Genomic DNA, 27,764 nt, shown 5'->3' on the forward strand with positions numbered 1-27,764 from the left:
TATCCTGTTTGACCGGTCTTTATCAAGTTCCGAGAGTTTGCTCGTTGGAAGAAGAGTCTGAAACCACCTTTCTACGTTAGTGAAGTCTGGTGCTCTACCATTACTGGGGATCTTGGGCTAGGATGAGACCAGAGTGGCTTTTAGCCACTGCATGATCTAAACAGAGCCATTCACATGCATAGCCTGGAGTGCTGACTCTTGGAAAGGCACCGTTTGAGTTGGGACTCAGCTTAATGCTCAGCAGCAGGCAAATAAAGAATAAAAGAGAATGGTAATGCTGTAGCAAACCCACAGTGCTGCTGGAAAAAAGGCAGCAAAGCCCCAGCCAGGATGCTGGAGGTATGGAATAGGTTCCAGTGCTCTGAAACACTAGAAAAGGTTCAGAGAAAGGAAAGAGTTCTACCTCGCGTGCCAGCGTGATCACTAGAGATGCTCAAGGCCATGTGAAGACGAAAGCCAACAAATTCACTTAAGTTAAAACGTGTAAACCCATTAAATGCAGCAGCCCAGATAGAGGGTCTGGGTGTGGTGGTGAAAAGCATGAGAGGTACACCAGGGAATAACAGATCTGTTCTTCTGAGCAGTTGGTACCAGTGTTTGGCTAAGGCTGTGCTAGGCTAACCAACCCTGGCCTCTCACTTGCAAATCTTTTCCCTTGAATAGGGTTTTAAAGCAACAGACAAGGTGTCAGAAGAAGCTGTAGCTGCAGCAGTGCTCTTGCTGGAAGAATCACGCAAAGCAGACAGCAGCAGTGGCTTGGATAGTTCTCCAAGACTCATGTAAAATAAGACAGTTCACAGACCCTAACACTCATGTGCCCCAGGAAAAAATAAACAAGCAAAACCCAACTTGCAGGACTCTAAGAGGACTGAGTGATGGTAATAGTTTATTTAAAAAGAAAGTAAATTTTAAAGTAGTACCATAAAAATCAATCAAAACAGAAAAAAATTAATCTGTATCCAGTAAGCCATTTACCATAGCACAATACGAACCACAGTTCTTTGTCTTGGTCTCTGGCCACTGGAGCTCAGAGGCACAATTAAATAGTAGGCACAGGCTCAGCTAAGCATCACAATCCTTCAGGGCAAGGAAAAGTGCTGACAACAGCGAGGACCTGCTCTCCCAAGGTTAGGAAACACCTGGCAGGAGCCATGTTCACCATAAGGAAGAATCTGTGTCTTACCCTGCACTCTCTGCTACCACTGAGCTCAGGGAAAGGAGAACTGTCAAAATGACAATGTCTCAGCAGTCCCTGTCCCAGGCTTAGCTGGTGCAGAGGCCTGGGATAAATGCACAATTCTCCCCATGTGCTTAGTGCAATTAACCTGGAAGGACAGCAGACAAGGAGCAGACCCAGTTCTCCCTGGGGGTTGGCTCCAGCCAGCAAAAGTAGCAAAGTAGTGAAGAATATCCCTTCCTCAGACTTGTTCCCCTCTTTCCTTCCAACGGAGGGGGGAGTGGGTCTCATGGCAAGGTCAGAATAATGTTCACAGCAGCAGTTGGTGCTGTAGCAGCAGGAGGTCAGGAGTTTGTTCCGTATGTCTCGCTGACTCCCTGCAAGGATCACAGATTACAATCCTCTGCCAGAAAACTCTTCTTTCTCCCCCTTTCACATAAAACCCTTGGCGCAGGCAGGCTACTCTCCATTACTTAGAAATTGCTTTCCCAGTGCCACAAGGTGTTTTGATTCAGAAATCCACCCTCTGCAGCATCACTTCCCACCAAGCACAGGGCTGCAGGACTGAGCTCTATCTACCCTCAGCACCAGTCAAGCAACCCTGCTGTGCCACTAAATCCTTCTACTGGCCAAACAGATCATTTGGATCCGGCAGGGAGCCATAGCTGTGGCTGTCACCATACTGGTCTCAGAAAACACCCACCCCCATTGAATAGGTTTGTTCCTAGAAACAGGAACGCCCAAAAGCCAAGAAGGAAGGATCTGATGGAGACAGAGCTGTTGTCTACAGCTCTCAGAAGGCAATTGCCAAGGACTGCAACCCAAAAAAGGGGTGCAGTGGGAGCATGACAAGTTCTTGAACATACATTTTGCTTTCCAAGAGTGGTTGCCCAGGAAACAGGACAATATTTGTTTCTAGTGCTCCTCTCTGCAACAGCTTTGAGGTAAAAATTAGCTTCTCTGATGAAGACAAAGTTTCCTCAGAGCTGTGCTTCGAAATCCCTGTTTGATGTGGACTTTCTACATCCTGCTTCAGAATCTCGCCAGAGTTAGAGAAGGAAGCAACTTTGCCTTCATTCCACCTTCACTGACGCTTACCAGTTCATAATCCTCCACATATTTGTATTTCTTCTCCCGATAGAAGTATTTCTTCTTCACACAATACAGAACAACAATGTCACACAGTACTGTTGCCTAGTGGAGATTGAAAGAGTTTAAGACAATGAACCTCAGAATTGTGGAACTAATCCAGAATCTAGTCCAAGTGCAGACAGTGTCACTTACCACGCCAAACAGCGCGAAGCCAGAGCCGATGTTAATCACAGTAGGAATTACATCAAATTTTCCTGCCTAGAAGACAGTTACAAGGGTGAATGTTTTTCATCATCTTTGAAAGCCCTCACCACAACATTTCCAGGAATTATGTCAACCTACCTTCCCAAACACTATGATATCAAAGCGGATGCCATAAGCTTTGACAAGCGTCCGTGATTCAGTGCCATTACTATCCTTGTAGTATTTCGCAAACCTGGAGAAAAGATTAGGTCTGAGCTTAGCTGGAAATTCTGAGGTTGCTTACATGATCATGCAACATCTAGGTGTGCCCCCCATCCCAAGAGGATGGGCTGGACATTGGTACTTCCAGAGACAAGCTCCAAATGACAGAGGGAGATTTTATGCAGACAAGCACATCCCAGGAGAAAAGTCCAGAACAGGCGAATTTAAGACAGGCATTAGCATAAGCCAAATCAGGAAACTTGCAAAGCATAGGAAGGGGAGAAAGTTAGCTTTAGTAGTGGAGCAGGACAGGAAGAAATTCAGCTACACACGAGAATCGGCCCGCCCAAGGCAGGCAAGCGGGAGGCTGCAGGAGTGTAGGCAGCCACGAGAGGGCAGGACCGGGAGCAGGCAGGGAGGGAGACAGCACAGCTCTGCCCGGCACGCCAAGGCTTGTCCCGCACAATATGACTCGCAGGGAAAAGGGATGAGAACAAAGAAGTGAGATCAGACTTACGCTGCCACATGGTTGACTAAGCCAGGAGGAAGCAGAGAAGAAAGTGGAAGAGAAGAGAAAGGATTGGTCAGAACCTGCACCAGCCAGGCTGCAATGTCCTCCAGCCGGTCTCACGTGACACTCCCTATACCAGCAGGCCTGACACGTCCCAAACACACGCTTGTGCTGTCTGCATGACAGCAGCTTCAGTGAATTCATTGAAACTCCACCAAAAGAGATATCCCATGCTAAATGACAGTTTGTGATTCTAGAAAGAAGCATAGCCCCAAGCTATGTTTCCTCACGAGCAGGACTCTTGCAAGGATCTTGGCAAGGTGGCCAATCCATATTTTTATAGCTCTGAGTCTGGATGCAACCAGCTACCTGGCTCTGCACTGGTGGTTTTACTGGAGGTACTGGACCTATCCATACTGGCCAGAATGTATATGGTGGTGTATGCCGGAAGGATACTCCTGGTCTTCAGCTGACACTTCAACCACTTTCTAGAAGTTAGTTTTTCCTCATGCTCAGCAAAGAAAGTGCTTCAGTCTCCCGTCCCCACACCCCTCAAATACTGCCCTATCAACACACCCTGAAACAGTTTTCACATTGCCCTGCCACAGGAGGCTGGCCCAAACAGTCACCCGAATGCTGATGCAAATAGGACTTGGACACAGGCTCAGTCAGCGGAGCTTCACTGACCTTCCCGCTCTGCTCTGGTTTGCGCACAGTAAGGATCCGACCTGCTCGATGTTTTACAGCATCAGAGAAACTCTCCAAGTTTTACAGCACCATCGAAAGTCCAAGGACTACCCGCAACTGCCAGAGGAGTACAGGCAGCTTGGAACACTGTGCCAGCGGCAGACCAAGCCTCAGGGACACCAGGTGCCCTCCACAGTCACGTTACCTGAAGTTGTAGCCAGGTGAGACTGTGTGGGCAGAGTCCTTGTTGTCGAGGCGCCGGAAGGAGTACTTTGGCACACAGTGGGAAGCAGCTCTGTCAAGGTTGCAGTCCCAGTTGATCTGCAGCGCCATGACTCCACCCTGCCAAGTGGAGTAGAGAAGGTGAGCAGTTCAAGTGTCCGGCCAGCCTAGCACTAGGCTCTCTGCTGACCAGGAGCCCGATTTACAGGCCCTTGTCCCAGTCCCACTCTTTCCCCCTGCTACAGAAGAGCCTTGCACACAACCCCACCCAAACAAGGCAAGGCCAAATATTTGTTAAGTAGAATTTACTTCAGTCCTTCCAGCCAGAGCAGCACTCTCTGTTCTGCAGCCACTCTATCCTGTGGCTCACACCACAAGGCTGAGAGGGACAGCCAGCTACCACTCCTCTTCTATACAGCTGAGGCCCAAGAGCAGGGTCTGCTAAATACCTCCACAGCCATTTCCTGGAAGTTCTGCCCTGCAGCTTCAACTATTTTCCCTAAAGAAAAGATAGGGCAGAAGGGATCTGTCTGGGAGTCATAGACGCAGTTCTTGAGGTAGGTGGAGTTGATAGTGGGGAGGATGTTTCGCCTACAGGGGAACAGAGAGAGAAGATGTGTTTCATCTTCTTCCACTCCTCCAGCTCCTCTGCCCAGGAGACCAGGCAGTGCAATGCCCCCCACATTATTTACTTGCTGAAATTGAACTTGGGGTACCAAATGTTGTTCTTCACCAGAATGGTGAAGTTCTCAGCTCCTTGCAGGAACGCTGGCCTACAAAAAATAGGAAAAAGTAAGTAAGTTCTACTTATATTTACACAAACAGGACTGTGCAGGGCCCTTGGTGATCACCTCTTCAGCTTTTCCTAATAGTAACTCGTAGGGAGAAACATCAGCTGCGTACTGCTAGCCTCCTCTCAGGAGGGCCACCACAGAATAGGAAGACAGAGCACTCACTTGGGTATATGATAGTCATCCTCCACAGGGCACCATGCAAAGACTTCACAGGTCTTAACACTGTTGTTGTATGGTACACACTCCCCAGTCTGAATGCCTGGAAAGACATGTGAATGGAGGTACCACCAAGCAAAAATACAGAGGCAGTACGTGATACCGCCTCATGCTGAAAGCTGAGAGCAATCTGCTCAGAGGTGAAGTGCCAGTACCAAGATCCCTGTTATCTTCCATTACAATTTGTAGTGCAGTTTCAGAGAAAGAAGCATCAGGTCCTTTTTCTGAGTCAAATCCTCATCTATGTGAAATACTGCTTCATGGACTTGAGGTCTTGAAAACACCCTTACAGTTTGCTAGCTCACCAAAGCACACATCTATCCAGCATAGACCCAACGCAGTCTAAGCCAGTCTGCCTTCCCTCAGAAGAAAAATCCAACCTTCGGTTTCAGTTCTCTTAGGTGTGAGAGAATGAGAACAAAGGGACTGAAGTGAAATGCTGCTTCCTTCACAGGAGGAAAGGCACAACACAGAGGTATCACAACACAGACTGAAAGGAGCCCTTGCAGCAGGTTTCTTACCGTTGCTGTGGGTGCTGACATATCCTGGAACACAGTTGTTCTTCACCTTGCACTCTGTTGTATCATCTGGAAGCTGCAGAGGAACAATAATTACACTAAACCCTACAAACTCTCACCTGCACTCCCACTCACACAAGGTAGAATTAAAGCAGATCCTGTACCTACCTCTGGGCAGCGGCCTTGGTGCTGGTTCTGTGTGATTATCACGTTGGTCATTACAAACACAGTGTTCTCCTCCTGAACATGCCAAACAAGAAGGAAACTTAAGAGTAACATCTTGCAAAGAATATCTAAGGCACTGGGCCAAATGTCTTTGTTGACAGAGCCCAGGTAGCCCCACAGAGGCAACTTGCTTTGGATGGTGCTGATGTAGCACCTTTAAGGAGCAGATTCCCACACATATTGCCTGATGCTGCTGCCTTCAGGCAGAGGAAGGACTGTGGGACTAGCAACCCTTTCTGTCCTCCCACTTGGCCCAAATTTCCTCATTCACAATATGAAAATAGAGATCTCACAGGTCCTCAGGGGAGTTGCAAGGCAGCAGCAGAAATAAAGCTCCAGCTGCAAGTTTGAGCACAACTCCCACGCTCTTTTTTTTTTTTTCCTTCCAATATACCCATTAGAAATTTGACCAGTCCTAGTTTGTTTCTTCAGGGAGCTCCACTTCCATTATTTTCAGATCTGTATGACTTGGGATCTGTTGTTTGCTTCTGCTCCACTGATAAGCAAATATAATCACTCAGCCAAAATCTGGCTAAATCTGTCACTTTTTTCTCCACCACATCTCATGTAGACAGAGTGACCCACAACTAGAAGCTTGGCTGTACCTGCCAACCCCGAAGGCCATCACATATTACCCACACAGCACAGATTCCCACAGACACAGTCAATCAGTAACTATAGCAATACCTCCTGTTCAGTTCCGGATCAAGTGACTTCCAGGCTATGCCTGGGATTTCTGCCAACAAGTTAACTTTGAGTTGTTTGCTTTAGAAAGCAGTAAGAAAGAGGACAGGTGGCTATCGTTGCAACTTCATCCTGAAGCCTGCTGCTCAACATCCTTGTTGGTGACATCAACAGTGGGATTGAGTGCACCCTCAGCAAGTCTGCCATTGACACCGAGCTGTGTGGGGTGGTCAGCACACTGGAGGGAAGAGGTGTCATCTAGAGGGACCTTGACAGGCTTGAGAGGTGAGCCCATGCAATCTCATGAATTTGAACAATGCCAAGTGCAAGGACCTGCACATGGGTCAGGCCAGTCCCAAGTACAAATATAGGCTGGGCAGAGAATGGACTGAGAGCAGCCCTGAGGAGGAAATCTTAGAGGTTTTGGTTGACAAGAAGCTCAATATGACCCAGCAATGTGTGCTTGCAGCCCAGAAAGCCAACCAAATCCTGGGCTGCATCAAAAGCAGTGTGACCACCAGGTAGAGGGAGCTGATTCTCCCCCTCTACTTGGCTCTTGTGAGACCCCACCTGCAGCACTGCATCCATCTCTGGGGCCACCAACATGACAAGGACATGGAGCTGTTAGCAGGAATCCAGAGGAGGCCAGAAAGGTGATCAGAGGGCTAGAGTAGCTCTCCTATTAAGACAGGCTAAGAGAGTTGGGGTTGTTCAGCCTGGAGAAGAAAAGGCTTTGGGGAGACCTTATAGCAGCCTTCCAGTACCTACAAGGGGCTATAAGAAAGCTGTAGAGGGACTTTTTACAAGGGCATGTAGTGATAGGACAAGGGGGACCAGCTTTAAACTGAAAAAGGGTAGATTTAGGTTAGATACAAGGAAGAAATTCTTCACTATGAGAGGTGAGACACTAGCACAGGTTACCCGGAGCAGCTGCGGGTGCCTCATCCCTGGCAGTGTTCAAGGCCAGACTGGATGGGGCTTGGAGCAACCTGGTCTACTGGAAGGTGTCCCTGCCCATGGCAGGGGGGCTGGAACTAGATGGTCTTCAAGGTCCCTTCCAACTCAAACTAAATTATGATTCTATATAAGTACACAGAGAGAGACACTTCTCTTGAAAACAGCTTTCCCAGGGTTAGTGGCGCAGGTGCTCAGCATGATCCACAACAAAGCAAAGCTGCTTCATTCTGTCTTATCAAGGCCATGCTGGAGCCAAAGCTGCTCCAGACCTCAGTGGACTTTGGCAGAGTGGTAGCTATTTGTTAGAAACCCCTCCCAGGGCATGTGAAAGTGATTGATACCTGAGGGGGGATGACATAGTCAGCTACATCCCAGATCCTGGCTCCCAAGGCTGATGTATTTGTCAGCGTTACTCCTTTCACCTTTGTGGTTACAGAACTGACCACAGAGTCTGTTTCCTGGTAGCCCTTCTCCCACACAAAGACCCAGCTGCAAGAGATGGATTGCAAGAAAGAAACAACAACAAAAAAACCCAGATAAGTACTGCAAACCAGCACAGGCCATGGAAATTCCTCCACTTTCCATGTGTCACCTGAAAGGGCTAGTCCAGATAGTTTCATAGTGTTTCCCTACAACAGGGGTCACAGGACTAGCAAACTCCTTTCTGATTTTTGAATTTTTTGGCAGGGTGCAATTATTTCTTTTGTGCACAACCTCACTGGGCGAACGAGGACCCGCCGGGACAGTCTCTGCTCCTGTGGGGTCCTGTCCCGCCTACAGCTGGCTCTAAGCAGCCCTACCACCCCCATTAAGGTTGCCGCCGGCGAGCTCCGGCCTCCCCTCAGCGCCGCCGGCCTCCCCTCACGACGGCAGCGGCCGCTTCCCGCCAAGCCAGCCCAGCGCGCGCCCCCCTGACAGGAAAGGGGGCCCCGGCCGGCGGGAGCCGCCTCCACGCCTCACCCTGAGGGAGGCGGCCGGCTGCCGCCCCTCAGCCCCCACGTCCCCGGGGGCGCCCAGCGAGGGGCAGCCCTTCCTCCCCCACGGCAGCCGCCCCTCAGCTCCACGCCCCCGGCGGCTCCAAGCGAGGGGCAGCCCTTCCTCCCCCACGGCAGCCGCCCCGAACCCCCCACCCACCACCACGCCGGTAACTGCGGCGGGACTGCGGGCTTCCCCCGAGCGCGGCCCGGCGGAAAGGGGTCGCAGGCCGGCGCCCGCCTGGCCGCTCACCCACCCGATCACGTAGGCGAGGATGGCGAGCTGCACCCCGCGGTTGATAAGCCCGACTTTGCGGCTCCGGATCAGCACGATGCGGGCGGTGTCGTACTCGAAGAGGAAGCTGTGTAGGGCCCCGCACGACACCATGGCGGCGGCATGGAAGGGCGGGCGGCAGCCTCCGCACAGCGGGCAGCGGCTGCCGCGGTCCCGCGGAGCCACAGCGCCCCGAGCAGCCCGCAGAGCGCTCCCGCAGCCCCGGGGCTCGTACGGGATCCGGCTCTCGGTTGTCTGCCAGCCGCCGGGCCTGACCGCGGCCGAGGAGGCGGCAGCGGCCGCCCGCAGCCGCTGCAGCCTGTCCCCAGGCTGTTGTGGGCAGGGCAGGGGGGTTCACCGCCGCCCTCACCCCCCTGGGGTTGCCCGGGACGGCCAGGGCCAGGCTCTGCCCTGAGGCCTCCTGCTGCTGCAGCTCTGCTGCGCCTGGAGATGGCCTTGGGAGGCGCAGGCAGCGAGTCACCGTGAGAAGATGCTCTCACCCTAGCTGCTACACCTGGGAGATATCTCTCCTCCCCCCCCCCCCCCCCCTACTCATTGTTAACAAGTTTAGGGGGAGCTTTTCACCTCCAGACCTGAGTCAGCTGTTCCTTGGAAGTCTGCTGCTGTCAGCCCTGTGCTGAGTCAGGGCTACTAAGTCTGACAGAGAAGCTCGACAGATGACCTCAGGCGGGGACCAAGATGTAACTCATAGCCAGCTCAGGGCAAGGAGAGAGCGCTTTGCCTGCAAAAGATAGCAGAAGCATATGTAAGACTGTCACCCTCCCACCCACAGAATTAATCTTGGCTATCAAAGCAGAGCTCTGCATCACCTAATTCATGCACTTTCCGCCTGATGCTGAGCTGTCCAACACAGTGCTTATTTCAGAAACATCACCATAACTCTCATAATAGCAGGTACATCATGGGAAGAGATGAAGCAAATGACAAACTGGCAGCAGGAATTTCAGACAGTACAAAACCATAAAGACACTTCGAGCCAGCGATAGATAAATCAAACACTCTATTTATTACAACCAGTCAAAACTGAAATCACCAAAAAAAAAGGGGAAAGGATAAGGAAGAACACCTATACAAATGTGAAAGGAGATTAAAATCAGAGTGTTAAGTGAACATTCAGTGTAATTATTTCCAAACAGAGAGTCAGTTCATGTCTCAGAACAGGAATGCATTAATGCCAACTGTAATATTTTTCTTCTCTAGATACATAAGATGCTGTAATATGAACGTTAATTAATGCATATTACAGTTGAAAATACAAATATAGCTGACAGTAATGTATCTTAACATATATTTGGGAAATGGAAATGGCAAACTGCTGGGTTAGCTCAGAAAGGAGTGCAGAATATACATGTTACAATCCTTCTCACCTTCTCTCTACAAAAATAGAACATGCTGAGCATAACAAAAAGAAAGAACTGAAAAGGTGCTGGAGTGAGGGTAAATCTACCCTGAGTTTGCTGCTCCTTGGCTGTACTTTGGCCTTATGCGTTGTAGCACAAAGCAACTCACAGTGTGCCAAGTTCCATAGGAGGAGGTATACGATGCAAGGCCTGTTTGAAGTGAAGAGCAAGCAGGAGGCCAAAGTCCAACATTACAGTTTCAATGAGTATGAATGAAATGCCTGAAAATATTACACAAAGACAGTAAAAGTACTTTTCATTGTAATTCCTAAGTTCAAGCTAAAAGGAGCAATACCAAGAGAACACCTGGGCTTTTCAGAAAATGCTTTGTCTGTGTCACAAGTAATCTAAAATGGGCCTGTTTAATCTGGATGGACCCTGAGGCCTTCAACAGTGAGTTATGAAACTACACGCTCAGTGTTTCTTTCTAGAGCCTCTCGATCCAGGGCTGCAGAAAGGTGCCACGGGGAAAATATGCTCAGGACCACATTTTCAAGTGCTATCTCTTTTGGACTTTCTTTGTTCAGGGGTCATGCTTTGAGATGACTCTTGGCTCCATCTTATTTTCAGAGTGTTGGTCATCTCCTGACTCAGCTGTGATTCTGGTATGTATCAGTGCAAAGACAGAAGACCTGGAAGCTCTTACTAAAATGTAGCCCTAAGAATTTGTCCCAGAGCCTACATTTCCGAACCACATGGGGTGACTTGCAGAATGAAGCAAAGGCAGAAGCAAGCACTTTAGCTCAAGGTATTTGTTCCTCTATGCTAAGCAGTAGACAACTGTGCCTCTCCAAAGACAGTATACAAGAATTCAGCTGTACTACAGAAGCTTTTGGTAAGTCACATGCTTTCTATTCTTTTTTTTTTTTTTTTTTTTTTAATATATAAGAAAAGCTCTGTGAAAGAAAACAAAATTTAAATGCCCAAGGTGAGGCACAATGTGAGCTCAAGTTGTGCTACATTCTCATTCCATATTAAAACCAGTATAGTTGTGGACTGCTTTGGGATAAGTATCTCTGATTTTCCACCTGCAGCAGTTTGGGATGACGGCTCTGTCTTCTAGATCAAAACAGCTAAAATGCCAGTGGATGTATTGCTTATAAGCAAGGTGACGCAGCTTGTTGTTGATATCATCATCCATCAGGTCCATGAAGGGGTCTTTGTAGAGAAGGGCTTTCTTCAGGGTGTCACGGGACAGCACCAGCTGCTGAAACCCATAGGAGGTTGTGATGCACTGCCCTTTTTTCCTTCGGCAGCAGAGCTGCTCATGGTACATTGGTGTTGGCCGGCATTTGCCACAGCAGCACCACTTTTGGCCATCTGGGGAAGAGACCCTTTGTCTGAGAGGTTGCCCCAGCTCAGATTCTTCATTATCATGGTTCTCGTTGGACTCGCTGGTGCGCCAGCTGCCAGCATCACAGAATTTCACAGGGTGGCTCTGCAACAATTCCCAACATAAATTAAACAGCATTATCTTAATCCAACTGCAGGGAGAATTTACAACAGTGATCCTCACCATTGGCTTTTTCATTTGACACAGCACAATAGGGATAATGATGATAGATCAGCAGATCTGGAGGAGGATTGTCTTTCTGTGTTGCCAGCGCCCACCCTAGCGAAATCGAATCAACACCTCACAAGTTGTTTCAACACCAACGCACTCCCACTGGCATATACCCACCATGGGAAAGCAGCAATTTTTAGCTGACTCTAGAAAAGACATCCTCTGGTCACAGGACCTATTAACTTGAAGCAGACAATGGGAATCTATTTTAGCCCCTCAGAATCTAATCTGGAAATATGGGCATGTGTGGGGATGGTGGAAACCCAGATCAGTTTGGAATGACATCCCTCAGCTCTCCCTTCCAAAGGGAGGATCCCAAAGGTTAAGTGTCTTGTCTTTACCTCAACAATACTGCCTTCAGCATGCTGCAAGCTTGTTTTCAGAGGCATCTTTATCAAGGTAACATGTGGCTCATCAATATAGGACACATACAGCACCTGTGCAGCAGAAGAAATGAGCATTATCAGCTGGAGATACTTGGAGAACTGGGGACAAACAAAGCATAGATCTGACCTCAGGGCTTGGGTTCTGTAACCTGTACTCCACTAACAATACCCTGCAACTGCATGTTGCAAAGGCCTATATTTCCAGTATCTGGGCTAGCAAGGACATGGGGAAGTGCGGGGACAGAGGGAACAGGAAGAGATGGTATGGAGCTAACTGTAGGAGTGTGGTTGTGCAGAGCCTTTAGGTACTCTACTCTTCACCCTTTAAAAATGCATGTCTAAAATGCTGGGAGATTATTAGAGGCAGCCCAGAAAATTAACTGTTACTGTCTTGAAAAACAGGAAGAAGCAACTGAAGTTGGCAGGGAAGAGCCTTTGAGCAATGCTCTCTTCATGGACAACCCTTTCATGACATCCTTGTACTGTTTAGAGGGATCACTGTTCCCTGCAAGTTTCCCTGATAGAGCTGGTGTGACTTCTCCATGCCAAGGCAGTGTGTACAGCCCACTGCACTCATGCAGCGCATGCTGTGCACAGCTACATGGAAGCTGCATTTTTGTATCCATAGAGCAGCAATTTACATTCTTTACCTGTCTTGGATCCAGCATAGTCTCAAACTTTTTCCTGTTGAAAATTTTGTAGAATGATGATTTGCCAAAGTGGGAGTAACTACCTACCCAAAGAACAAATTCAATGGCCCATGCAACCTGCACATGAAAAAAAAAGCAAGTAGTGATTCCACATTCTTAATGAGACTGTATCTCTAGAACTGGTTTTATTAACCCTAAAAATAAGTCTCTTACCAAACCAATGTAGGATATCATGGACCCAAGGTTCTTAATGAGTTCAATGGCATTAAATTTTCTACCCTTAAATAAAGCAGAAAAGAATAACTGTGAGGCAAGATCTGTAAACATTCATTCAACTTTATGGCTTTACTTTTTTTGTCTCTTCACAATGTATTGTTGCCTCTTTGCAATTCAATCAATCCCAAAATTTCTTAGACCATCTAAGACATTCGCAGGGGAGAATAAACAACTTAAGAGGGAAACAGCAGTGACACACGGGGCTCATGACAGTAACATCATGCCATGATGTAGTTGTTACTGTCTCAGTCTTAAACAAAAATTCTGCCTCTCTCCCAGCCCTGCCATTTCATACTCAGCTTTGTTCTCCTATGCTGCTCAGTTCAGTTTAGATCTACTTATCTGACATGACTTCCATTCCAGAATGATGGACAGGAGAGAGGAGAGGGGTATATGGCAGAAGTGGGGCTGTGGAAATAGCAAACTTTCTTCTCCCTCCACAAGGAAAAAGAATTGCACTTACTGTGCCAAAGACAAGGACATCAAACCGTATTCCATAGACTTTGAAAAGAGTCCTCTGCTCCCTCCCGTCTGGTAGCTTGTAGTACCTTGCATATCTGCAAAAGAGTAAACGAAGATCTGTGCAGCTTCCCTGGGGGTTATAATGCCATGAGGCTGCAGAACACAAAAAGAGGTGTAACTTCTTCTCCATTCTTCCTCCAGCTCTTTCAGCCTTCTGAAATGAAGGTGCTGAGGCTTGATGAACAGTATTTTGCTCAGCATCTGACCTGGCAGTCGACACTAAATTAATACATACATAGAGATTCAGACAAATCAAAAATCCAGCTAATGTCAAAGGAGTGTTTTGCTGTCTCAATTCAAATTGGAACTTGAAACTGCAGAAAGAAGTTCAATCACAGGTAAAGCAGACAGAAAACCCCAGCAAGTGTATGTGAAGAGCTGGCAACAAGCATGCCCTTGCTCTGAAAGCTTTCATATCATGTTATCCAAGACCAAATCGAACTCCTGAGTGCACTTCAGCGTGCTGGGTATCAATCATTTTCTATTCTTCGACCAGTAGGGAGTGGTGAGAATCATATGAACATTTACTAACTTCCAATTTATTCTGTCAAGAACATAACCTTCCTGAAGCACAGCCCATATCAGCTTATGGATCAATAAGCAGTCACAGAGCATGGAACAAAGAGATCTTTTTAAATCTGACAATGAAAAGCTGGCAGTACTGGCAAAATCATTACATTAAACTGAAAGACATACTAAACCACACAATAGTACTAATATCCAATCTCTGATAACAAGACCTGTATGTTTTCTGCCTCAGACATGCTGCCAGGACTTAAAGTGCTGTATTTTCTTGATTGGTTTACTCTACTGATCTCTGAGTCCTGTCCTTCTTCATTTAGGTAAATAATTTGAATAGGAATTTGCTTAGCTGAAGAAACAGAAGGTCAGTTCCAGGGGTGGTGAATACTCACAGACCACTCTGTCATTGCTAATCGAAATTTTTTTTATAGCTGTTGCCTGTTCAAGTACCAAAAGTGTAAACTGTTTAAGAGGATAAGTCTGGCATAAATGTCATCATCTCAGCCCTCTGCTTTCAAGCATCTCTAGGTACTCATTCAGATGACAGAGACATCTAAGAAAAATACATTTTCCTCCTTTCCTTTCTCTTTGGGTTCAGTCACTGCTACTCTGCTTTGCCATTTTGATGCTAACAAACCAGCCTAGAGCAAGCTTTTAGTCAATTCCACTCTCTCCTGCACATCCTACTGCAAGCTAAGTTTGGCAGGCTTTCAGAGTGCTTTCAATCAGAGTTCTCTAGATCATGCGATCATTTGCTTCCCATTCACCATGATCTGATTTGTATTCTCCGAAGGCAGTGAGTCCCTCAGAAAAACAGATTATAATGTGTTCTGCTTTCTCCTTGCTAGCACAGACATGAAATGCTCTTTTTCCTGTGCTGAATGGTTCCACAGTCTGTGACCAAGACATGTTTTATTGGCCAGTTCTTAGCCTCTGAAGCCTGCAGGTCAGTTAGGTTTTATCTGAAAGTTTTCCTAACTCTTTCCAAGATCAAAGGTTTTTCTCTAGCCCTCAGGGTAGAGGTTATTTCACATCTGCTCTTGATGGAGTAGAAGCCTTCTCTGTAACAGCTTTGTGGTCAGAGCTGACCTGTTAAGAGCTTTCTTGACCACTGGCTGCAGCTTTGCTCTCTTGCACCTCAAGTAGTTCTTTTCTTTTGGAAGGCTAAAGCCTGTTTCCATGTAAGTCTATCACAAAATTCCCTTTGGAACTGAGATGAAATCGATAGGGCTCCAGGCGGACAGAGGGTATAAGCTGTCCAGAGTAGCTTTCCTGACTTCCAGGACAGCTAGACTGCAGGGGAAGCAGCACTCTGTATGTGCCCTGTTTCTTATGCTGTTTTCCCAAATGTTCACCTGTTATTGACCTTTATTAGCTTTAGGATGCTGGGCTGGATGGACCTTGGGTATTATAATATTTTACATTCTTATGACATGTCACTGATGTCAAGAAAGTTTTCCTGAAATATTAATTGTAGGATCATTTCTAGCTGTCCCCCTCTTACTCACTTGGGTAGTTCTGCAGTCAGCAGCTCTGTTTATACAAGTTGGCATACACCTGCTCAACAGTGTGGCAGGGTTTGTGCATGCTCTTCACCAAAACATCCATGCTTGTTTTAAATAGTATTATGCTCAATCTATTCACTGCTCTTCAGCTTTCACTGCCTTTGCTTTTTAAATTGCTGCACTGAACTACTCTACTCCTCTTTTTTAAATTTGGAAACATTAGAGAATGACTTTTCTTTGCCAATAAACCCCTTGATTAACAGATACAGAGACAGGCCACCAGGATGTGATCTGGCATCACGCACACTCTCCCAGCAGCTTGTGTTCTCAGACCAGGCTCGTTTCCTTCAGCAGAGATTTCAGTATAATCAGTATAAACGTGCTACAGACTGGCATTTTGATGCTTAAAAGGTAAAAATTTTGGGCAAACCCATTCTTGGCATTTTGACTCCAGCAGTTAATGTGACAGTAAACATGCTCAAAACCACTCCACTGCCGCCTTCTAAAAGCCTTCTCAGAAACTGCTTTACCTACAAAAGTATATTCAGCAGAAAGATTGGTGGCCTCAGCCTCACAGCACTGTCTTACTTTTTCCTTCTAATCTCCCCCACTTCTTGCTTGTGGTTGCCAGGTCAGAGGGAACACCTATTTGTTCTGTCTTTGCACATCTCCAGCACAATGCAGCTTTGGAATATGCTGGCAGCTCCTAGACAATTATGGCACTCATGTTAGCATCACAAATGTATGAAAACCTATAATGTAATAATAATCATGCTGTGAGTCAAAAAAAGGAATGTTGTTACACAAGAGTTTTGACCGACATCTGAGGGACAACTTTAAATATGCTGATAAGCATTTGATAAATGCTTTGTGTAACTATTTAGAACTGGAGTCACCTCAAGGTTTTTTGTCAAAATTTCTCATAAATCTATATGCACACAGAACCACAGCTCTAATCTGCTTTTGAATAAATCTTGATTCAGTGAACTGTGGGGTTACTCAGATGGAAGAAAAACACTTTCTTATTTTATTTGTGTTAATTTCCTTGGGAAACTCACAAGTTTAGGTAGTTTCAAGCCTCAGTTGCCATATGGTGAAATCTGCCCAAACTATTCTGTGTGTTAGCTCCTGGAATACTTGTTGGAAATTTCTAGGCCTTTCAACACAGAAATAAAATCTCCTGCAATAGAAACATGCTCACTTAGAAGATGACTGTGATGATACATCTATACAACTGCAGTAACACAGGTTAAGGACGTGACAGTGAAGAAGGAGAATCAAATGCCTTGTCATTCCAAGTCATCATTCTTCACACCTCATCACATCTTTGCTTCAACCCAGAAAACATTCTACTTGCTTCATATAACATTGTTTTACCTGAAGTGCAATCCAGGAGTAGTTTTTCTGTCATCAAGGCGATAAAACCCATACTTTGGACGGCAGTTGTAAAACCATCTGTCCAAGTTACAGTCCCAGTTAATCTCAATGGCAATAATTCCTCCCTAGAAACAGACACAGTAAGCTTAGGGACTAGTGCTGTGATTGCTGCCTGGGCTAAAATGCTGTTAAAGTCAGCGGAGATTTGAGGGATGCCGTTGGCAGGGGCACACCTCTATAGACATGCTAACTCATAAGCAATGTTTGCCAATCGAGCAGTCTTCTGTTGAAGTGACTTCATCACGTGAGCTAGAAGATACCATTCATTCAGGCCTTTCCTACCTTCTGTCTATTTCTCTTCCTCTTAGTAGCACAAGTGTGGATGTAGCTGATACACTGTGACAGTCATTTTGTTGCCTTAAACTACCTATAGGCTCAAACAAAAAGCCTGAGTGCAAGCCTAAGTTTTGTCAGCACCAAGTCCAAATGTTTCATCTTGTATGCACTGTGCCAGGCTGAGAATCCATAAACATGGCTTGGTGGTCATTCTAGGCAGGACACTTTGCCTCTGCTTCTGTTCTACCCATCTGTCAATATTGACTTTCTAGAGGTATGGCTGGGTACTGCACTAAGGGCATTTTGCTCGATACCCTAAAGAACAGAGTGAAGATGTAACAGCAAAAATAAATGCTTTTTGACTCTGAATGTAAGCTGCCATATGTGTCAGTCTGACTTCTGGATGATTTCCCCAGCAATATGATTAAGGATCTGCTTCAGTAGAATCAAAAGATGACCACAAGCAACAGCCTTGTATAGGAACTATTCAAATACACTGTGCTTTGTAAAAGGGCCTCTACAAGCTACAATGTTAACAAAATACCATCCACTCTGTCAACAATAATATCAACTATGTCAACATCCTGTGAGATGTTAAACACATTTAAATCTTGAAAGCTGGCGTTACTTTGCTTCTCACACAGCCAGTTTCTAAACCTAGAACAATTTCATTATATGACAGACAGCAAAACATGCAGGAAAAGAATCAAGAAAATGTTTTAACACCGAGTGTGAAAAAAAAGTGGTATCACATACCTTCACTGCCACCTCGGAAAAATTCTCTTTGGCTTCCTGAAGGATATCTCCCAGACGGAAAACTGGACAGAAGGGGGAAGTTATCTTGTTGTATGTGCAGGAAGTATTTACATTTGGTGGAAAATTTAGTCTGTGAAGAATATACACACAACTGTTTGAATTTATAAACAAGCTGGAGCAGCTACAGGTACAAGTAAGGGACTTCACACCTACTAGAACCTGTGTTAAATGTACTCAGTTTGTAAGTAAAGGAGCTTTTGGTTTTGTAGCTACCAGATCTATATAACCCTAACTGGGATTTGGGTACCAAGATGAATTCTTTACTTTTTGGACATTATCACCAGCAAAATTTTATCTGTGAAAATGAAACATTTTCACCTTGTAATTTGTATCACACATCTGTTGTGCTACATTTCAGTGATTTTACCCTAACATAAACCAGTATATCTGAATGAACAATTCTGTTGTCCAGTGCATGAGACAAAGAGAGTTATGCTGGGAGGTTCTGTTTGCAAGCTCTCCTTATTTCTCTTGGTTCCTGAAGGATTAATAGGGCTAAAGAATTACAGAAACTTGATACTTGTCGCTCAGGTAGCCACATACCTGAATGCATAGCCTTTTTGAGTAAAGAAGGAGCCAATTTATATAATCTTTTTTTCAGAGCACAACTACTCAGTCTTTAGAAAGCATTGAGGAATGGTTGCACTTACGTGCTGTAATCAAATTTTGGGAAGTGGATGTTGTTCTTTATTAGCACAGTGAAGTCTTCAGAACTCCTCAGAACAGCAGGCCTAAAAAAGGAACATCAAATTAACTATCTTCTTTTATTTAAATACATCAGTTATGCTACTTTACTATTACCTGGAAAGCTGTCAGTAGGAGGAATATGTTGCTAAGAATAACAGATTGAAATGCAAGGAGTGAGGTGGCTCAGGGGATCAAGAAAGATATAGGTGGCTTTCTTAATTTTAGGTATAAATTTTTATTGCATTTGTTTGTGTGGGTCAGGCCTAACTGGCATCTCTACATGCAGCTGAAATATGACCTCAAGAGACTTCTCCTATAAACCTTGCTATAGAACAGCAATAAGAAATTAACTATTTGACAGGTGATGATTTATGCACAATGAATTGGCAGTTTCATTGCTGGTCCCCACAGGCAGCTGGCCATTTACACTAGAGCTGCACAGCTAGTAAGAGTATAAGAATGAACCATGCACTCAATCCTAGAGGATATCGTTGGAAGTTGAGTGTCAATCACATCACCAAAGGTTGTCTTGCCTTCCTAGAAGATACTGGTTTGAGGAACTCCCCTGTAGTGGTTTGTGTCACTAAATGTGCAGGTGGAATGCAAAGATAATGGAGAGCTGGCTGCCAGTCTGACCTTTCCTCAAAAAAGTGGTTTCTCTGAAGCTGATGTGGCAGGAAAGAAGGAATTGTCCACAAATTGCGAGCTGGGTAACCTCGGCCTAGACTGTGTTAGACAACCTCTGCTACAATCCAGGACTTGCCAGGGCTATAGGAAAGTAAGAGATATAATTTTTAGCGTTGTCTGTCTAGCATAGGGACTATGCTGAACTAGAATATTGGTGATGTTCTATTTTCAGAATGAGCCAGGATTATTTTAATTTTCATCAAGACAGCCATTCCAAGGGGGAAACCCAGTCTTCAAAGCAGTCAGCCACATAAAGGACAGTGCAGTGCTTCTAAGCAGGGAGTATTTTTCCTGTCATTGTATTTAGAAGTAATGCAGCTGCATTGGAGATCTGTGATGACAAGAAGCACATTAGTTGGATGACATGCAGCTTCCAGGAGGGACTTCACAGAATCACAGAATGGTCAGTGTGAGAAGGGACCTCTGAAGATCGTCTAGTCCAGGGGTCCTCAAACTACTGCCCATGGGCTGGATACAGCCCCCCAGGGTCCTCAGTCCGGCCCCCTGTATTTACAGAACCCCCCTGCCCCCCTCCCCCACGGGTTGAGGGGGGAAACCAAGCAGCCGCAGATGACTGCCTGCCACTTCATCCGCGTGCCAGCCCCCTGCTTAAAAAGTTTGAGGACCCCTGGTCTAGTCCAACCCCCTGCTAAATCTGCTAAAGCATGTTCTCCTAGAGCAGGTTGCACAGAATCGCATCCAGGCAGGTTTTGAATGTCTCTAGAGGAGGCTCTACAGCCTCTCTGGGCAGTCTGTTCCAGTGCTCTGTCACCCTCAAGATAAAGAAGTTTTTCTTCATATTCAGATAGAACTTCTGTGTTTCAGTTTGTGCCTGCTGCCCCTTGTCCTGTTGCTGGGCACTGCTGAAGAGTCTGGTCCCATCCAGACTTCTCATGAGTGTCTTCTAAACCAAGTCAATGAATGAGACTTGATTGCAAACCAAATTAACATTTGTGGATGATAGCTGGACATGAAAGTCACTGATGAGTTTCAGTGTATAATAGTCAAGACATTAATAATATATGTTCATTTTTAAAGAACTAAAAATGAATTAACTTATAATGTGAGAAATCTCCATAATTCACCCACTGGGAAGCATCTGGAATCTGATCCAAAGCTATTCTGAAAAAGGTCTGTAAACACCTGTCCTTCAGCCAGCTAATCTGACAGCCATGCCCTGCCTCAGACAGAAATGAACAATCAAAAATAAAAGAATCTCCTTGCCAACATGCAACGGCTTTGTTCAGCTCCTGCCATAACTAACGGGAAGGAAAAGGAGGCCTCCAGTATAGTTCATGAAACTTACTTTTCAAAGTAATTTGGACAATAAAGACAATCATGGGTGTAACCAAAGCCCAACATTGCTACCACAGTATCTCAACCAGATGGCAAAGCTTCCTGGGCTGTGACCTTGGGTTTATGTATTGTTCTGGTAGAAAATAAACACTGAGCTTTGCTTTTTAGTGATTCCTCATTTTTTCCTTGCCAATGGAACCTGTGAAGGAACTTTATACATCAGAGGTTTGGATCAAACCTCTCATCTGTTATTTTTGGTCCCTGGTAGTGACCGACTACTGGCGCTGTAGAGGAAGGTTAGGAAACAAGACAGAATGTGTCAGCTGAGTGATGTAATTAAAAGCAAAATTCCCTCTGTAACATACGCAGCAGTGAGCCTACGCAGTGTGACATTTAAAAATGACTGGCAGTCACTGAAATTTTATAAAAAAACTCTAGGATTTTATTAACCCAGGAAGCTCATGCATATCTTTCCCGGATGCTGTATGAACAGTTACAGCCTTCCTGTTGTTGGAGGACAAAGACTTTTTCAGATCACAACTCTGTCTGCAGGGGAAGGGAATGGAAATTCCTTTAGAAGAGCTGAAAAAAACTCAGCAGAAGGACCTGTAGGAGGCATTGTGGGCTCTGGAGGGGACCTGGCAGTGGAAAAACTGCTCAGTCTGCAGAAAACCCCAAATTAGGGCAATATATGGGATATACACATAGAATCGTGCTTTTATCTTTTAAAAGCAATGAGTTAATAAAAGTGATAATTGATCCAGTTTCTTACAGATGTATTTCAAAGGTGGTTGAGAGGAGCTAAAATTGCTTATCATTTGCTCTCTTAGAGTATGATTTCCATCATTTCAGTTGAAATAAAGTTTGGTTTGTTTTTTTTTTTCATGCTCTGGTTGATAGAAAGATAACATTCTTATCTTGGAACACTACAGTCATGGGCTTACAAAAAAAAGATGGCTATGAGGCCCTTCCATCCTACTCTCCAGGTCACAGCAGCATTGTTTTGTGGAGTCATTTTCCTAGGATTGCCTTCAGCTCACTATTGCAGATTGCCAGCACTGAGTTTGTCATCATCTGCCTAGAGAGGATGGAGAGACTGTTCTTCAGTCTGAGGTGGATCCCCACACACTAGCCTGCAGCACAATGTACAGATAACCAATCTGCCCCTACTGTTCTGGGAGGTGGAAGCAACCTCACTGTGATAAATGAACCCACGAGGAACTTCTACACCATAGAGCCCTAAGCCTTGCAGAAGAAACCCCCAAGTTAAAAAACTTTTTATTTCTGTCTCTGATTAAACCTATCTTACATTGATACGTTTTCCTTGACATTTGAATTAATGAGCCAAATGCCTCTAGTAAACTGAAGATGAGCCTGTGACATCTAAAACTGTTTCTATGGCAGCTGCATGATGATACAGACTGGAGGCTATGATTTCACTGCAGAATCATACACCAGGACAGATTGTTAGATGTAAGTTATTTAGACATTATAATAAGTGTTAGCAGTATGGCTACAAAGAAGATACATGAGACCTACATGTGCCTAGGCAAAGGGATTACCCTAAAATTTCATTACTTTGTCAAATTAAATTCTTCTTTTGATATCAAAAAAATGGAGATATCTCTTTCACTTACTTAGGGGGGCTTTCCATGGATTCCACAGGGCACCATGCCCTGACCTCACAGGTTTTAGTAGTTGCATTGTAATTCACACATCTTCCTGTTTTAATCCCTGTAAAGAAATAAGCTCTACTCAGCAAAGACAAGAGGTTTTTGCCAGTTAGAGACAGTTTCAACATATCAGTGGATTCCTCCTCAAATATAAGATAGGGAGCTTGACATTTCAGATTGTTGCAGCTTTCTATAGGAGGAAGCTGTAGGACAAACTACCCAAACCACAGTCCTGCTACACCTCATCAATCCTTATTTAGCCATTTTCTTGGGTCAGTAGTGCTTGTCATTGTTTTGGCTGAGGGTGAAGTAATTTTCTACACAGTTTTATATGAAGTTACATATCTGAGTCTTGGGATAAATCGAGAAACCAACTGTTTCAGTCAGAAGTTTAATTCAGCAACATGAGCAAATTAAACAAGGACATAAAAGTGGTCAGAAAACCTTAATTCTTTCCGCATCCCTAGAAATTCAGTATTTTCTGTGAGTGTCTAGTCTTTATCAGGGTAAGTGCTAATCCAGCCAGCAGCCCAAATTCAGGGAATCTCAGTACTACAAAGAATTCACATAGCCGATGAAAACAGTATGATGCCTTCTGGACAACTGGTCCCAACACAGGACACAAGTCCCCTGACTTATTCTGAGAACTACCTAATCATCATAGGGGTGTTACAGATCCTTCAATCACTCCATTTGCTAAGCAGTCATGGACTTCAGTGGGAGTGACTGTAAGATTGGCCCTCATTCACACCAGTCTATACTCTTCTTCACATCTCCCCTTCCTCTGCTCCCTCTCACTGTTTCTCCTTTTAGTAAGGGAACACACAAACTGATAAGAACTCAGTTTTGTGGTTTGGAAAATATGTTCTCAGATATTTCTTAGGATTCTGTACTGCAGTTCTCCCGGTTGGATCTTGCACATGCTGCACTGGTCAAAAATGCGGTAGAAGATAGTACACAAGACAAAGTATTTCAATCTGAAAATGCCGTTTACATACCATGACTGTGGATATCTACACTCCCTTTTTCACAGGACTTGTCTGAAGAGCAGATAGCTTTGACAAAGGGATACTGGAAAAAAAATTACATAAAAGAGCAATACAAATATCTCCCTTTCCACACCTAGGTACAAAGCCTTACTCAGCTTCAATGTATAACTCTCAAATAATAAGAGAAAATAACAATGCAGAACCGGTATAACCCTTACTAATTATCTGGCTTATAGGAGACAAAGGCTCAGCTACCTGCAAAAACAACAAAAAATCCCTTTCCATGCTTACAATAACATTTTCCTTTATTATTTGTATCTTTTCCCATTTTTTACACTCTCTCCTATGCTATTAAGCACGATAAATTCTATACTGGAGTTTTAAATTCTTTGTTTACTAACAGTCCCATATAGTTTTGCCAGTGAAAGTCAACTTGTATTCAGGAACTACTCTGCAAGGTCCCACTTCTAGGCCAGCCAAATGAAGAGGAGAGCTGCATCTGACAACCAGGTTTGATCTACAGAAAGGAAGGAAGGGGACACGTAGGAATGAGCAACAGTAGTAGTAAAAGCACCAGATTAGCAGAGAAGCTGATAGAAATTCTGTAGCTCCATCATTCCTTCAGGTTTTCTTCGAGAGCAGCAGCAATACCAGAGAAGCTGGACAGCAATCACTGGCCTGAATGTCATCACCTTCTGAAAGTGATGCAGATAGGTTTGGCTGCAAGGTCATTGGTGAGAGGCGAAGTCACAACTGCCAGCAGACTCCCCAAGAAAGAAAAGGAGCAATTAAATGAGATCTTGCGTGTTAGCTGCTTAGATACAGGCATAGAGAGCAACAGTATTTGCTTGTACTGGACTGCTCCAAGGACAGTCCCACCTTACATCAGCATGTGTTCCATGCATCATAAGTATAAATCACAAAATATATTTACCTCAGGGCAGGTATGCTCAATCTGATTCTCTGTCGTAATGATGTTGGTCATCACAAAAAAAGAGTTTACCCCCTACATGGAGGAAAGGACATGAACCTGACTGAAATTTCACATACTTCATTCAGAAATCAGTTATTTCAGAATATCACCTGAAAGGACAACAAGGCTGTTCCTGCTCTATCTTCCCCTGATAGACATCCAGATTTCACCCGGCTCAAACAGGAAAAGTAGGGACATCTTCTGGGAAGGAATGAGCAGCCAGAGGCAGGAAGGTGCTGATTATTTTTATTTTTAACTGGCATCACAACCAAGAAAGATATACTAGCATTAACTGGTAATAACACTGCTGTGTTTAGTACAGCTATACCGGAGTGAATCCGTCCCTAGGTTTGCTACTACCAAAATAATAAATTGATTATGTAAAAATTGTGTAACAAATAGAACCACAGAAATTTCATAAGACATGATATTCCACACATACACACCACACACACACACACCCCTTATATTAAAGGAGGAAGGGAAGATTTGGCTTTAAGCATTGCTATCTCCAATGTAATTACATTGAATGGCAGGATACAGACATGTCATGTCAGGAAAGCAACCAGATGGATCAATGGAAGCTGAACACAGGACTGACATTAAATTAAGACTTGCCTGCACTGGTATAGCGTATTCTGCTGTATCCCAGATCCTGTTGTTTGTGTAAGCCACTCCCTTCACACTAGTGCGAACTGAGCTGTTAATTTCATCCGTCTCCTGATAGAGTCTGTGAATGAAGACTATACAACTGGCCAGATAAAACAGAAAGGACAAATAAGCCCATAAGAATAAAATGGGTCAGCTTGTTTGTATCATCCTTGGACAAAATGCACTGCAAGATAAAAGTCAGATGGACATTTTTAAGTAATGGAGAGCCTTTTTAGTGTGAGGCACATGCACGGCTGGACCAAAGTCTGCCTTGTTTTCACTTTCGCAACTTCTAGCTTTGTCAGAAATGAATTGATATATGCATGAAGAAAATTTCTGTTTTCCATCCTAAATTATACAGACTACATGAGGTGACATCCTGGCCCTTCAGATGCCATTTGTGAAACACCAATTAACCACAACAGGACTTGAGGTCATCCAAAAACTTTTACCCATGCTGCGTTGCTGTGTACCTAGACTCTGACTTTTTCTGTCCCAAATGGTAGTGTCCTCTCTATGTTTGTTTTTTACGAGAGCTTAGAATACTTCATCCTTATCTTTCCAGAGTGACTATCTTTTGTGCCTTAGGCTGATTACTATGAAAACCTTGACCTAATGGTTTCACTTTCTCATGCATTGAGTGTGTTAACAAAAGGAGGAAGGATGCCTCAAATGTTTTTAAGCTGACAGGAAAGTCATCTAGCTCATTTAACTCATAAAAACACCATCAACTTTGAAAAACCATGTTCAGAAGATACTTTCTACACAACACAAAACTGATATAAAAGGTTTGCTTTGGAAAACAAGCCACAAGAGCTAGCACCATTTCAATATAACAACAAACTGTTCTGGAGGAGGATAAAACAGTACCTGAAGAACAGAAATATAAAGCAACTGATCAGTGATCTTTTATTAGTATGGTCTATTATAACAGCATTTCTGCCTTTTCCAGGAGAACAGTGCTTTGGGATAACCACATTGTTGGAAACTGGCAGTGGGAACCCAGCTCTGAGCACCAGTAGGTGGGTATGGTACCTTAGTAAGGCAACTTGAATTTCCTGCAGACCTGATTCTTTGTGAGATTGGGATCAGTGTGCTCAATGTCCTGGCTTGCAGCCCTCCCACGAGAATAAAACCAACTTCATGAACTTCAGCAGACTTTGTTCAGCAAACACTTATCACTGAGAACAGCCCTAGTTTGGCAGCAAAGAGGAAAATCTGCCCTTTAGAGGCAATCAGTTATTGTATATTCCTAAAACATCTTATTGTTCTTGAAATCTGCTGCAAAGGGTGACTCACTATTTCATCTGACCCTGAATAGAAGACTCTACAGAGCAGGCTCTAATCTCAGAAACAGTGGTGTAAATCTAAGATTATTCAGTGGAGTTATTTGGATTTTTCAGACAAGAAACAAAACCAGACAGCATGGCAAAAAACAAAACTGACAGTGGATTTTAGAGGCAGCTTAGTTAACTATGTCCAAGCAACCCACCCTGTTAGATAAAAATCCATGCTACACTCCCACCACAAAGTTCCCACACCACCTGTCTCCCAAGAATGGTCTACCACCAGATTAATGACCTTGTTTGCTGCCACAAAACTCGAAGTGCTGAAAGCTACATTGTAACCAGACAACCACTAATACAAGAAACGCTTCCTCGGGTACAACACAGCATCCTTTCACCATCCACTTACCAAATAGACAGAGCAAGAGTTGCATAGAAGACAATCTGCACACATCCGCATACAGGACTCTGGATGCGTACGTATTTTGGAGAGCTGTACTGACTCACGGAGTCCAGGCAGCCCTGTACATCCATTGCTAGTACTTCCCGTGAGGCGCTGGCTTTTGAAAAAAATGCAGCTGCCTAGTGCTGTCTCCTTCCACCCCTACGTCCTTCCCAGGCCACTCCACTTAAAGGCACAGTCAGGAACCTGTATGAAATGGTACCACAGGCCATTTAAAGAATGGCGGTTGATGGAATGAGGAACTACCTGAAGAGCCATGTCCTTTGGTTTATTCACAGAAAAAGCACCGAATTTTACCCCGAAGCTCCAGAACGGGTTGCTCAGCACTGTTCTTGTCACCTTCTGTTGACGGCCGTTCTCCTCAGTACTAGCAGACTTAGCCAGTCTGAAGAAACACTGGGACAACTGTAGAGATGAGGCTAAATGGATGGAAGCCAGCATCATGCTGACTTTCTTCTGGGCCAAACTCTTCACCACCCAACACTTTGCACCAGTGGAAAGAAGGTGTAATGCACTTCTGGACTGGGCAGATGCGTGCAACACCCACTCTGCAGGGGTGGCAATGGTAATGCAAGCTTTTGGGTCATCAATGGCCACAGAGATCTCAAGCTTCTTATCTCACATTGCATGTGACACCATCCTGTATGGTCTTAGATTGGCTTTGTATCAGGTCATGGGATTAAAAAGGGAGTAGCAAAGTCACTATTCCTCCCAGCAGAGCCAATACATGGCACGTACTTTGGCTGCAGTCTCTCCTGCTCTACAGAACCACACACAAGCCAGCGCTGGTCATTCAGTGTGCTGCAAAGGCAACTATTTGCATCTGGTCTGGGGGGTCGAAGAGGAGGTGTGAGGCTACCATCTGACACTGTAAAGACAGGAGGTGGAGCTGTAAAGATGGAGAGTTGTGAAGGTGGGACCTGTAAATCTCAGGCTCAGTCTGAAAGA

At 44.9% G+C, this 27,764-nt stretch overlaps 2 protein-coding genes across 3 annotated transcripts; both read right to left on the bottom strand.

Moving 5' to 3' along the window:
• Positions 1–868: 868 nt before the first annotated feature.
• On the bottom strand, positions 869–9,214 carry P2RX4 (purinergic receptor P2X 4). The gene is made up of 12 exons (XM_055796204.1): positions 8,720–9,214; positions 7,830–7,977; positions 5,791–5,862; positions 5,626–5,698; positions 5,051–5,147; positions 4,787–4,867; positions 4,544–4,685; positions 4,078–4,214; positions 2,612–2,705; positions 2,462–2,527; positions 2,276–2,371; positions 869–1,554 (listed from the first exon to the last, which is right to left on the bottom strand). The coding sequence occupies exons 1-12, from the start codon at positions 8,848–8,850 to the stop codon at positions 1,522–1,524; spliced, it is 1,170 nt and encodes a 389-aa protein (XP_055652179.1). The 5' UTR covers positions 8,851–9,214; the 3' UTR covers positions 869–1,521.
• Positions 9,215–9,740: 526 nt separating this feature from the next.
• Positions 9,741–26,944, bottom strand: P2RX7 (purinergic receptor P2X 7). Of its 2 annotated transcripts, XM_013299302.3 has the most exons (13): positions 26,763–26,931; positions 25,035–25,167; positions 24,378–24,449; positions 23,453–23,525; positions 22,419–22,515; positions 18,762–18,842; positions 18,052–18,181; positions 16,960–17,084; positions 13,497–13,590; positions 12,971–13,036; positions 12,758–12,874; positions 12,063–12,158; positions 9,741–11,595 (listed from the first exon to the last, which is right to left on the bottom strand). In XM_013299302.3, the coding sequence occupies exons 1-13, from the start codon at positions 26,885–26,887 to the stop codon at positions 11,122–11,124; spliced, it is 1,683 nt and encodes a 560-aa protein (XP_013154756.1). In that variant the 5' UTR covers positions 26,888–26,931; the 3' UTR covers positions 9,741–11,121. The 2 variants fall into 2 exon arrangements, with proteins under 2 accessions (XP_013154756.1, XP_055652178.1); XM_055796203.1 differs by lacking the exon at positions 24,378–24,449 and having other exon boundaries at positions 26,763–26,944.
• Between the last annotated feature and the right edge of the window lie 820 nt (positions 26,945–27,764).

Source organism: Falco peregrinus, chromosome 2 (genome assembly GCF_023634155.1).
Source record: "Falco peregrinus isolate bFalPer1 chromosome 2, bFalPer1.pri, whole genome shotgun sequence".
Taxonomy (NCBI): domain Eukaryota; kingdom Metazoa; phylum Chordata; class Aves; order Falconiformes; family Falconidae; genus Falco; species Falco peregrinus.